Genomic DNA, 13621 nt, shown 5'->3' with positions numbered 1-13621 from the left:
CTTCTCTTTTCAGACCCTGATCATAATTTTTTATAAGCGGATCAATTTCGGGTTTTGGGTTTTGGGTTTTGGGTCGGATCAATTTCGGTCGGGTCATTTTCGGGTCGGGTCAGTTTCGGATCGGGTCAGTTTCAGGTCGGATCACTCCGGGTTTCGGGTCGGTTCGGATTGATCCAACGGGTTACCATAAAACATCAGAATATCCAATCGACTGATTCAACATAAAAAAAAAAATCATTAAAATGTCTAAAATGCATCATACTACAAAAAAAAAATATCCAAATGAATCAATTTAAAAGTATAAATAAGAACATGTTAAATAGCAAATTGTTCAAATTAACACTTCATCTTCATTTAGATTTTCTTCTTCGCCTTCATCTTCTTTTTCATCTTCATCTTCTTCATCTTCATCTTCATCTTCATCTTCTAAATTTTTGTTAGCTTCTTCATTACACATTGGTGGAAGATCAACCTCTAATCCATTTTCAAGTGGATCTATCAACATAAAACAAATTCACAAAATAAACTATAGTTTTAGTTTAACGAATTGAAGATCATATTATTTGCATTCAAAACTCAAATAATTGATAAATTTACCTTCTTTTACTTTATAACCAAATAGCCAACTACGACTAGTAATTAAAGCCTCAGCAGTATCCGGTTGAAAAGAAGCTCTATACTTAGTAAGCACTCTACCTCCTAAGCTAAAAGCTGACTCGGATGCAACAGTAGTAATTGGAATGGCTAATAAAGCCCTTGCCATACGCGCAACCTGTGCATGTCGAGTTTCATTTGTTTTCCACCATTGCAATACATCTAGTTCAAGATGATGATCAAGCCTAGACTCCTCAAGATAAATATCTAATTGTGACAAATTTGCACTAGTCCCTCCAGCAAAAGATGAAAATCCCTATTAAAGTACTAGTAATTAGAAGGTTAAAATAATAACAATACAATTATAAAAAACTTCAAAAAAAAAAAAATACTTACAGGAAGATCATCATGCACGACATGACTACTAGCTTCACGGTCATAGGGAGTATCATTCCTTACATACTCCGCAAATAAATCATAGAGTTTGTCTTTGACTTGGTTGGCTTTCCAGGACCCATTTTGAGGATCCAAGTGTTCAAAACAATATTTGATCAATTGAAATTTATAACGAGGATCCATCATGGCAGCAAAAGAAAGAACAACACTATAATTTTCCCAATATTTATCAAATTTATTTTTCATATTCTTTGCCATATCTTTGAAAAACTCATCTTCACTATCAGCATATTGTATCAACAAACATTCGATTCTCCACACACTTTTAAAGTACAAGTTGGCAGTTGGATAATTTCTCCCCGAAAACTGTTTTGTTATATCATCAAAAGGTTTTAAAAGTGCAACAATTTTTTTAACCTTTGACCAATCATCATGTGTAGGAATATTAGGAAGGTCTTTGTCAATTCTTTTCAGGTTTTCATAACAAGGACAATAAATCAATGCCCTTTCAAGCATCCTATAGGTAGAATTCCATCTTATAGGACAATCCAACCACAACCTTTTAGAAATACTAACACCAATACCAATTGCACACTCCCTCAACTTTGCTTTTCGTACTTCAGAACCATTTATATACTTAACCAAGGTCTTTATTGTTTTTATTTCATCTCCAATGACCTTCAAACCATCTTGAACAATTAAGTTCAAAATATGAGCACCACAACGAACATGAAAATAATCACCATAAGCAAGCAATGGATTATACACACTTAGACTATGAGCAAGCAATTTTTGCATATTATCATTGTACTTAGCATTGTCTAATGTGATAGAGAACACCTTTTGTTGAAGCTTCCATTCTTTTATAATTGCAGTTAACCTCTCATGTATCATGTTGGCATTATGAGGAGGGGGGACATGACAATAGGCAATAATCTTATTGTGTAACTTCCAATCATAATCAATATAATGTGCAGTTAATGAAAGATAACCCTCATCCACAATCGAATGCCACATATCAGTAGTTAAGCAAAATTTTGAAGACACCCCAATGCTCATTTGTTTCTTCAACTTAAGTTTTTCATTTTTATGGACTTCTAAGCAATACTTCTTAGCGGTTTTTCGACAAATAAATTTACAATCTTCATTTAAGAAGCTATGTATAGCTCGATTTTCAGCTTCTTCAGCAAATGTAAAGGAATAACCATGTCTTATAATTGCTCTAGCCACTAATTGCTTATACATGGAAGGGTCAAAATGTTTTAGATAACCCTTGTCTTTCTTACCCTTTTTTTGTTTGTTAATTTCAAAAGTAGCTCGTGCAAAGCAAGACTCACTATGACGCTTAAAATTTGTGGTTCCATTAGTAGAATGAGCAAGAATAGGACCTTGTTTGCAATATTTACAAAGAGCTCTTGGAATATTGTCCTCAAACATGTGACCATCAAAACAATCATAATCCTTCCAAATAGGAGAAGTCCATTTTCTTTTTTTACATTCGGACAATGGCGCATTCATGTTGTTTGTAGCTGCTTGCTCTTCTACTCATAAAGACAAAGAAACAAGTTTGTATCAAGCTGATTACTCAATGACTGACTTAGCAAAAAAACAAATTTATTCATAACTTACCCACACTTGGACATGAATTCGCACTACATGAAGAAGAGATTGAAAATCCCGGTGAAATAATTGGAGTTGAAGATGGAGTTGAGGATGAAGATGGTGAGAGTTGAGTATATCCTTGAATTATTGGAAGATTTGGCATTGAAAATGGAGATTTTGGAGGTCTTCGTTTTTGTTTTGACATGCTTATCAACAAACAAGCAACATACAAAAAAACCCATACATTATAAACCCAGACTTTACACAACAGCAACACAAATTTTTAAAGCAGCAAACTTACTTAACTTGTACTACAAATCAATCAATCAACCAAGATCGCCAATAACATAACCAATAATAAGAATTTAACTAACACAGAACACCAATTTCGCAGAGAAGTAAACCCAGATCAAATTGCACGAAACTCAGCAAAATTCGGATCATTAACTGTCAAATTAGATGTCTATCAAAGTTTTTGGATAAACCCAACCTTTTTCTGTAATGCCCCGAATTTTTCTCTATGGCATAATTTCCATTTTATTCCTCTTTCTAGTTACTTTTCTTTAAGTTTAGTCTTTAATTTAAAATAATTTATTATGATATTATTTGTGATTTGTTATAACTATCTCTTTTATGCTTTATAATGTGATTTAAAAGGAGCGTAAGTTATTATTATTATTATTATTATTATTATTATTATTATTATTATTATTATTATTATTATTATTATTATTATTGTTGTTGTTGTTGTTGTCGTCGTGTTAATATATTATTTTCATTAAATTTATGTACTACTATTATATGTCCTAGGTTATTTATTTTTGGACCAACTTGTGGTAACAAGTTTTAAATTAGGATGACTAAATATATTTTTTTTTAGTACACTATTATCATGATAAGCTTTTAAAATTAGTGTTTAATTAGGTTAATTGATTCTAATTTATGCTTAATTAATTGGTACATTCTAGAATGGAATGAATGCATGAACATCCTTCAAATCTTTTCATTTTCTTTTCTTCAAGTTGATTGAACTTCCTAATGCTCATAAATTCTCAACCATTATGAAGAGTCTTTTGGGATGGTTTTTCCCCTCCTATAAATACTAGCCTATTGTTATGGAAATTTTCATTCATTCATAAACTAGCTCATAAACTTTCTTTCTCTCATTCTTTTCTCTCAAAATAAAAAAAAAAGAATACTTGCTTTATTTTTCTTCAAGTGTCAAAATATTATCATATTTTTGGGTAACTTTTGAAGACTTATTTTGAATTATTCAAGCTTACTTCAAGGAATTTATTTTGCAAATTATTTGGGAGATTTTCTTGGAGTTTTCTTTAATCTTCTAAAGATTATTACTTTCCTCCATTATCCAGGTAACTAGATTTTTCTTCACTTAGTTTCTTAATTAAACATAGAAGTCTTGTTTAGAATTAATTAAAATTTAAGTTGATTAATTCGGCTTTATATTGTAAATATTGCTTTAATTATTTTCGTGCATATATTATTGTTATTTTAATCTTCTATGATGTGTTATGACACAGATTTAATTTAGGATTGGTTAGAATTTATTTTCGTGATTTGAATAATTTTATTTTAAATTATTATGAAAATCTGGAAAATCTACACTTTTTATTAATAGTAATTTGGCTGTAATTTATTGATTTTAATTTATTTTCACATTATTTTAACACTAAAATATGTTACAATCAGTAGGTAATAGTGTAAATTGATTTTGATGAATTTGGATTTAATTTTACAAAATTATTATTTAATGATGGCTTAAACTACTTAATTTGAATTTTGTGAATTAATTAAGGTTAAGAGGAATTAAAACCTGATTTAATTTATTAATTTATTATTTTTGGTCATGTACCTAATTGCTTGGTTATGTGTTAATTTCATGTACTACTTATTTATTTAATTAGATAGTTTATGACCATTTGTTGTTAAAGTCATGTAAATAGAGAACTTGACTTTGGCATTGACTTCGACCTTGACCATTGACTTTTGTTGACTATTATAATGGCTATGTGATTTTATTTTGATGGTTTATAAAACTGTTTTGTTGCTTGTCGACAAGTTTATACTTAAGAATAAAATAACATTGTCTGTAGTATATTCTTGCCAAGAGTTGTAGTAAGGTGTATTCTTGATTAAGTTCGAATTATCCTTATTCCAAACTCAGACATTACAACTTAAACTGTATGATTTTGATCTTGATTGGTTTTGAACTACTCCTTTGGAGTTTTGGTATTTTGGAAACGGTCATTGTGGCCTTTGGGTTCTTAAGGGTAAATCCATAGTGGTTCCTTATGAACATTTGATTTGGTTTTGGAATTTGACTTTTGGGTTCTTAAGGGTAAATCCATAGTGGTTCCTTATGAACATTGGTTTTGTTGTTATTTGGAAATCGTTGGGTAAGTCCATAGTGGTTCCTTCGATTGGACAGCACATCTATAGTAGATTGGTTTTAGATTTAGTTGTCGTTCTCGTTATGCTGGATCTTCGGAAAACGAGAGAGATTGGCCATTCTTAGACAGGGTTATATCATTGTGGTTGACCCGAGGTTCGCCCTGACTTTATCTAGGCTTAGTGGGCCGCGAATTTGTTCACTGCGTCTGTTCCAACTACGACTTGAAAATATTGTTAACTTGATTTTGTTAAATTGTTTTGGAAAAGTTATTCTTGGTTTTAATTGATTTGGTTATCCAACTTTGGTATTAATTGAATTGATCAACATTATTTGACTCTATTGGTTTGGCTTGTATGGTTGGATCGTTGTTAATTGGTTTGAATTTTAATTAAGTCTCGCATTAGTTCTTTGTTTAAATTTGAACCTTTGTGTTAAGGACAGTCTAGTTACTGGCCACTAAGTGGTAATTTGCGGTTTAGTTGTTGCAGGTGATGATTGAATTCACTCGGAGCGACTGGGGAATAAGACTGAGAGATGTAGGGTTACCTAGAACATTAAGTTGAAGTTTAGATGTTTTATTTATTTTTGTTTATGGGAGTGTTTTACTCCCTGGATTATTATGTAATGACTTTTTGATTTACTTTATTCGAAGTTATAAATTTATTTTGAAAATTTTAGTGACCCAACTTAGTGTATTGTTTCCGCCAATACACCCTATATTAAGACGGGTCATTACAGTTGGTATCAGAGCTGAACGGTTCCGAGGCTTGCTTGAGTAAGTTACTTGGAATCTAAGCAATTGACTTGACCATAGAGTGAGGATTACTTGGGTAGTAAGAAATGGGAATTGCTTTTAGAAAAGCAAGGAAGTATGTAAGACTACATATAAATTTCTGTTTTTGTAGGATTCCTCCTAGAAGATGAACCTCTGCTTAATGATACTGGTGCTACTGCTTCTTTCATCTCTTCTTTCTTTATTGAAAAAGCCAAGTTGAACTCTTCTATGTCTGTTAAATCTGTGATCTCCCTTCCTAATGGGGAGAAAATTTCTTGTCATCGCGCTTTTCGAAGCGTTCCTGTTATCATTAACGAGGTAGAATTGACTGCAAATCTTAAAGAGTTCCCCATGGACGAATTCGATGTGATATTCGGCATGGATTGGTTGAAGGAATACCGAGCTGTATTCCATTGTAGGGATGAGAAGGTGGTATTGAGAAACCATAAAGGGGAGAGAGTTTCTTATTCTAACACCAAAGCAAAGCCTGGTGTGAAGATCATCTCTGCTATAAAGATGATGAAAATACAAAGGAAAGGGAATGAAGTTTTCTTGTGCAAAGTGACTGAAGTCTCCGAAGGCGTTAAGCTTGAAGACATTCCCATTGTCAGAAACTATCCAGATGTATTTCCCGAAGAATTACCTGGAATCCCTCCCGAAAGAGATGTAGAATTTGGGATTGATTTGATTCCAGGTACCGCTCCTATTTCTAAACCCCCCTATAGAATGGCACCCTCAGAAATGCAAGAGTTAAAGACTCAGTTGCAAGAGCTTATCGATAAGGGTTTTATAAGGCCCAGTGCTTCTCCTTGGGGTGCTCCAGTTCTATTTGTGAAGAAGAAAGATGGTAGTATGCGGCTGTGTATTGACTACCGTGAACTGAACAAGGTAACTATCAAAAATAGATATCCCTTGCCAAGAATTGACGATCTTTTTGATCAATTAAAGGGCGCGGGTGTCTTTTCTAAAATTGACCTTAGGTCTGGTTACCATCAGATCCCTGTGAGGGAAGATGATATTCAAAAGACGGCTTTCCGGACTAGATATGGGCATTATGAATTTGTCGTCATGCCCTTCGGTCTTACGAATGCCCCTGCTGTGTTTATGGACCAGATGAATAGGTCCTTTCACGAGTTGTTGGATGAATGTGTAGTTGTCTTCATTGACGACATCTTGGTATTCTCGAAGGATGAAGAAGAGCATGTTAAACATCTAGAAATGGTGTTAAACATTCTCAGGAAGCAGAAATGGTTTGCCAAGTTCTCAAAATGTGAATTCTGGCTTAAGAAAGTGGCATTTCTAGGCCATGTTATTAGCAAGGAAGGTGTGAAGGTTGATCCAACGAAGATTAAAGCTATTATAGAATGGGCAAGTCCCTCTAGTGTAACTGAAGTTCGGAGTTTTCTAGGACTTGCAGGCTATTATCGAAGGTTTGTGCATAACTTCTCTATTATTGCTCAACCTTTGACAAAATTGATGAAGAAAGACTGCAAGTTTAGATGGTCCGAAGAGTGCGAAAAGGCTTTTCAGTTATTGAAAGAAAAGCTCACATCTGCTCCTGTCTTAGTCTTGCCGATAGAAGGAGAGGAGTATGAGGTGTTCAGTGATGCCTCGAAGAGTGGACTAGGGTGTGTGTTGATGCAACGGGGTAAGGTTATTGCCTATGCTTCAAGGCAATTAAAAGTTCATGAGAAGAATTACCCTACGCATGATCTTGAATTGGCTGCAGTGGTGTTTGCATTAAAGATTTGGCGACACTATTTATATGGTGTTTCGTGCAAGATTTACACTGATCATAAAAGCCTCAAGTATATTTTCACTCAGAAAGAATTGAATATGCGTCAGAGGCGCTGGCTCGAGCTTGTCAAGGATTATGATTTGACCTTGGAGTATAAGGAAGGAAAGGCTAATAGGGTTGCTGATGCCCTGAGTCGAAAGCCTGGACCCTTGCTGAATTTTATGAAGGTTCTCTCTAAGGACTTATGTGAGGAATTCCGCAAGATGGAAATTGAAGTGGTATCATTGGGTGGGGTTAAAGCTCGCTTAAGCGCTATGAGTTCTGAGCCTGCTCTTTATGCTGAGTTAAGAGAGAAGCAACAGAATGATCCTAAGCTTCGGAAGATTCGGGCTGCAAAGGCTCAAGGACGAGCTGGGAGTTTTGATATTGCAGAGGATAGGAGTATGAAGTTCAAAGGGCGATGGTGTGTGCCTAATGATCCGATTTTGAAGAACGAAATCATGAGTGAAGCTCATAACACTCCTTATTCAGTACATCCTGGAGGTTCGAAGATGTATAAGGACCTCAAGCTAAGCTTTTGGTGGCCTTGTATGAAAAAAGAGGTTGCTGAATTTGTTGCCAAGTGTTTGGTGTGTCAGAAGGTGAAGATTGAGCATCAAAGGCCAGGTGGTTTGTTACAACCCCTTCCTATTCCAGCATGGAAGTTTGACTCCGTTTCCATGGATTTTGTGATGGGGCTTCCTAATGCCGCTGGTGGCTTGAATGCAGTGTGGGTAATAGTTGATCGCTTGACCAAGGTTGCCAGATTTATTCCTATGAAGAAGACTTGGTCAATGGAACAAATGGCGGAGGCTTATTCAAATGAAATCATAAGGTTGCATGGTGTACCTAGGGAAATTGTGTCCGATCGTGATCCCAGGTTCTTATCTCATTTCTGGTCCTCGTTACAAAAGGCTTTTGGTACTAAGTTGAAGTTGAGTACCGCTTTCCATGCTGCAACTGATGGGCAAACGGAGAGAACAATCCAGACTTTGGAAGACATGCTCCGTGCTTGTGCCCTGGAATTCCAAGGCTCGTGGGTGAAGTCTTTAAGCTTGGTAGAGTTCTCTTACAACAACGGCTATCATGCGAGCATCCAAATGGCTCCCTACGAGGCTCTTTATGGTAGGAAATGTCGTAGTCCTACTTTCTGGAGCGACATAAGTGATTCGTTGGTGTTGGGACCCGATCTTATCCAATCTACTATAGATAAGGTCAAAGTTATTCAAGCAAAGATGAAGGCTGCCCAGGATCGACAAAAGTCTTATGCCGATTTGAGTAGGAGACCTATTACTTATGATGTTGGGGATAAGGTGCTTTTGAAGGTGTCCCCAATGAAGGGAGTAATGAGATTTGGTGTGAAGGGCAAGCTCAGCCCTAAGTATGTGGGTCCTTATGAGGTACTTGAGAGGATTGGTGAAGTGGCTTATAAGTTGGCTTTGCCAGTCGAGCTATCTAAGGTTCACAATGTGTTCCATGTCTCTCAGTTACGGCGTTATCGAAGTGACCCTTCGCATGTTATAGCCGTAGAGTCGGTAGAGGTCAACCCTAATTTGACTTTCGAGGAGAAGCCAGTCAAAATCCTTGATCGTCAGGTACGTTCTCTGAGGAGAAAGGAAGTGCCATTAGTGAAAGTTTTGTGGCGTAGTCAAAAGTATGAACAAGCCACCTGGGAAACTGAGGAGTCAATGCGACTTAAGTATCCCGAGTTGTTTGTAGCCGAACAAAGGTAATTATTTCGTCCTTGTTTCGTTATCTTTCTTTTTGTAAGTTTCGAGGACGAAACTTTTTATAAGTGGGTAGGATTGTAATGCCCCGAATTTTTCTCTATGGCATAATTTCCATTTTATTCCTCTTTCTAGTTACTTTTCTTTAAGTTTAGTCTTTAATTTAAAATAATTTATTATGATATTATTTGTGATTTGTTATAACTATCTCTTTTATGCTTTATAATGTGATTTAAAAGGAGCGTAAGTTATTATTATTATTATTATTATTATTATTATTATTATTATTATTATTATTATTATTATTATTGTTGTTGTTGTTGTTGTCGTCGTGTTAATATATTATTTTCATTAAATTTATGTACTACTATTATATGTCCTAGGTTATTTATTTTTGGACCAACTTGTGGTAACAAGTTTTAAATTAGGATGACTAAATATATTTTTTTTTAGTACACTATTATCATGATAAGCTTTTAAAATTAGTGTTTAATTAGGTTAATTGATTCTAATTTATGCTTAATTAATTGGTACATTCTAGAATGGAATGAATGCATGAACATCCTTCAAATCTTTTCATTTTCTTTTCTTCAAGTTGATTGAACTTCCTAATGCTCATAAATTCTCAACCATTATGAAGAGTCTTTTGGGATGGTTTTTCCCCTCCTATAAATACTAGCCTATTGTTATGGAAATTTTCATTCATTCATAAACTAGCTCATAAACTTTCTTTCTCTCATTCTTTTCTCTCAAAATAAAAAAAAAAGAATACTTGCTTTATTTTTCTTCAAGTGTCAAAATATTATCATATTTTTGGGTAACTTTTGAAGACTTATTTTGAATTATTCAAGCTTACTTCAAGGAATTTATTTTGCAAATTATTTGGGAGATTTTCTTGGAGTTTTCTTTAATCTTCTAAAGATTATTACTTTCCTCCATTATCCAGGTAACTAGATTTTTCTTCACTTAGTTTCTTAATTAAACATAGAAGTCTTGTTTAGAATTAATTAAAATTTAAGTTGATTAATTCGGCTTTATATTGTAAATATTGCTTTAATTATTTTCGTGCATATATTATTGTTATTTTAATCTTCTATGATGTGTTATGACACAGATTTAATTTAGGATTGGTTAGAATTTATTTTCGTGATTTGAATAATTTTATTTTAAATTATTATGAAAATCTGGAAAATCTACACTTTTTATTAATAGTAATTTGGCTGTAATTTATTGATTTTAATTTATTTTCACATTATTTTAACACTAAAATATGTTACAATCAGTAGGTAATAGTGTAAATTGATTTTGATGAATTTGGATTTAATTTTACAAAATTATTATTTAATGATGGCTTAAACTACTTAATTTGAATTTTGTGAATTAATTAAGGTTAAGAGGAATTAAAACCTGATTTAATTTATTAATTTATTATTTTTGGTCATGTACCTAATTGCTTGGTTATGTGTTAATTTCATGTACTACTTATTTATTTAATTAGATAGTTTATGACCATTTGTTGTTAAAGTCATGTAAATAGAGAACTTGACTTTGGCATTGACTTCGACCTTGACCATTGACTTTTGTTGACTATTATAATGGCTATGTGATTTTATTTTGATGGTTTATAAAACTGTTTTGTTGCTTGTCGACAAGTTTATACTTAAGAATAAAATAACATTGTCTGTAGTATATTCTTGCCAAGAGTTGTAGTAAGGTGTATTCTTGATTAAGTTCGAATTATCCTTATTCCAAACTCAGACATTACAACTTAAACTGTATGATTTTGATCTTGATTGGTTTTGAACTACTCCTTTGGAGTTTTGGTATTTTGGAAACGGTCATTGTGGCCTTTGGGTTCTTAAGGGTAAATCCATAGTGGTTCCTTATGAACATTTGATTTGGTTTTGGAATTTGACTTTTGGGTTCTTAAGGGTAAATCCATAGTGGTTCCTTATGAACATTGGTTTTGTTGTTATTTGGAAATCGTTGGGTAAGTCCATAGTGGTTCCTTCGATTGGACAGCACATCTATAGTAGATTGGTTTTAGATTTAGTTGTCGTTCTCGTTATGCTGGATCTTCGGAAAACGAGAGAGATTGGCCATTCTTAGACAGGGTTATATCATTGTGGTTGACCCGAGGTTCGCCCTGACTTTATCTAGGCTTAGTGGGCCGCGAATTTGTTCACTGCGTCTGTTCCAACTACGACTTGAAAATATTGTTAACTTGATTTTGTTAAATTGTTTTGGAAAAGTTATTCTTGGTTTTAATTGATTTGGTTATCCAACTTTGGTATTAATTGAATTGATCAACATTATTTGACTCTATTGGTTTGGCTTGTATGGTTGGATCGTTGTTAATTGGTTTGAATTTTAATTAAGTCTCGCATTAGTTCTTTGTTTAAATTTGAACCTTTGTGTTAAGGACAGTCTAGTTACTGGCCACTAAGTGGTAATTTGCGGTTTAGTTGTTGCAGGTGATGATTGAATTCACTCGGAGCGACTGGGGAATAAGACTGAGAGATGTAGGGTTACCTAGAACATTAAGTTGAAGTTTAGATGTTTTATTTATTTTTGTTTATGGGAGTGTTTTACTCCCTGGATTATTATGTAATGACTTTTTGATTTACTTTATTCGAAGTTATAAATTTATTTTGAAAATTTTAGTGACCCAACTTAGTGTATTGTTTCCGCCAATACACCCTATATTAAGACGGGTCATTACATTTTCAGCAAACCCAATTGGTAATACTTGATGTTGAGACAGAAGACTAATTCAAAAACTTCAAATTGTAATTGATTCAAAAACTTCTGAAATATTTCAATTCAACCCTCAATTGGCATCACAAATCAGAATTAACAAGAATCAACAACAACAACAAAGAATCAACAATGGCGGAACAACAACAAATTAGAACTTACATTCGACAATGGCGGCAGCAAAATCGAGCGTGAGAACTTGAGGAAGATGAATGGCGGCAGCAGCAGCACGCTAGTAGAGAAGTAGGGTTTGTTTGGTTTTTTTTAACACAGAAGAAGATGAAATGAGACAGAGAATGAGAGAAGTAAAGATGAAATGAAATTGACCAACGTAGGTTTTTTTAACAAGCATCAACCCATCGGGTCAGACCCGACCCGGACCCGACCGACCCGTTTTTTTACAGGTTCTTCGGGTTCGGGTCAAAATTTCCGGGTTTCAGCCCAATTTTTTCGGGCGGGTTTCGGATCAATTTTCGGGTCGGATCAATTTTTTCCAGGTCTACTTTAGAGTATTGCATGGAATGTTCACGGCTTCAATCATCAACTTAAAAATTTAGTTGAATTATTAAGCTTTCTTCTCTTTTCAGACCCTAATCATAATTTTTTATAAGCGGAATATACTAAATATGATAATGATAATGACATGGTATTCAAAGTTAATATGACATAGGGGTTAGAGATTGAAATCTCATTTGAAATATTTAGCACCATATAATTAAAAAGAAATTTGTTTCACGACTTTCACCCACACTTCAGACCAAATGATTCTCCTATAAAAAATGTAATAGAATACATATGATTGTTTCATGCCCCGACTAAATTAACATACTAGAAATTCTATTACAATATCTTTCACCTTATTTATTAAAGAGATATATCACTTAATGTATGATAAATACATGGAAGTTACATTATTTACGGCATTGAATTACAAAAGGCAACCAACTTTTGTGAAAAATGGGCATAATTTTGCTCTACATGTGTTTAGTAATATTTAAAATAATATATATAATTGATGTGGATAAAGTTTGTAATTCAATAATGCATGGAAAGCTTTTATCTCATATATGCATTGTTACCTGAACCAAGAATCCCAAAAAGGCAATTCCATATAAATTAAAGTGTATTTTATAAATAAATTAAAAAATGTACATTATTTATACAAAAAAAGTGGTAAACACCAGCCACAAAAGTATGAGAAAGTTGAAAGCTTTTTTATCATAAAAAGGGACACCCCACTTTCTGCCTAATTACATTTAATTTATACAAATTTCTTAAATGAAAAGCATATCTTTAACTTGGTTCCTCCTTTTAAGAGATAAAAAAAATAAGATTCCCATAATTTCAAAGTTCACTAATAATATTCCATATGTTTCCTCCAAGGGTATAATTCTTTGATTGTACATTAAACTTCAACAGATCATACTTAATTAAGGCTCAATCAACCATTAACATACATAGGTGCCTTAACAATGTACTCAATTTGAACATTATACTAATATAAGCTTTTGTGATTAATTCCTTCTTTTGAGAGCAAATATTAATTAGAATCTCATACTCATATATCCACTTCATTAGCC

At 33.5% G+C, this 13621-nt stretch overlaps 2 protein-coding genes across 2 annotated transcripts; one reads left to right on the top strand and one right to left on the bottom strand.

Annotated features, from left to right (window-relative positions):
• Positions 1-331: 331 nt before the first annotated feature.
• On the bottom strand, positions 332-2807 carry LOC130813666 (uncharacterized). The gene is made up of 2 exons (XM_057679508.1): positions 2620-2807; positions 332-495 (listed from the first exon to the last, which is right to left on the bottom strand). Exons 1-2 carry the CDS (start codon positions 2795-2797, stop codon positions 332-334), a joined length of 342 nt encoding a protein of 113 aa, XP_057535491.1. The 5' UTR covers positions 2798-2807.
• Positions 2808-8652: 5845 nt separating this feature from the next.
• On the top strand, positions 8653-11868 carry LOC130814149 (uncharacterized). The gene is made up of 2 exons (XM_057680200.1): positions 8653-9286; positions 11750-11868. The coding sequence occupies exons 1-2, from the start codon at positions 8658-8660 to the stop codon at positions 11760-11762; spliced, it is 642 nt and encodes a 213-aa protein (XP_057536183.1). The 5' UTR covers positions 8653-8657; the 3' UTR covers positions 11763-11868.
• The last annotated feature ends 1753 nt before the right edge of the window (positions 11869-13621 follow it).

Source organism: Amaranthus tricolor, chromosome 5 (assembly GCF_026212465.1).
Source record: "Amaranthus tricolor cultivar Red isolate AtriRed21 chromosome 5, ASM2621246v1, whole genome shotgun sequence".
In the NCBI taxonomy this organism is placed as follows: Eukaryota; Viridiplantae; Streptophyta; class Magnoliopsida; order Caryophyllales; family Amaranthaceae; genus Amaranthus; species Amaranthus tricolor.
Note: the sequence above shows the minus strand (reverse complement) of the source record. Positions and strands in the feature narration are given on the sequence as shown.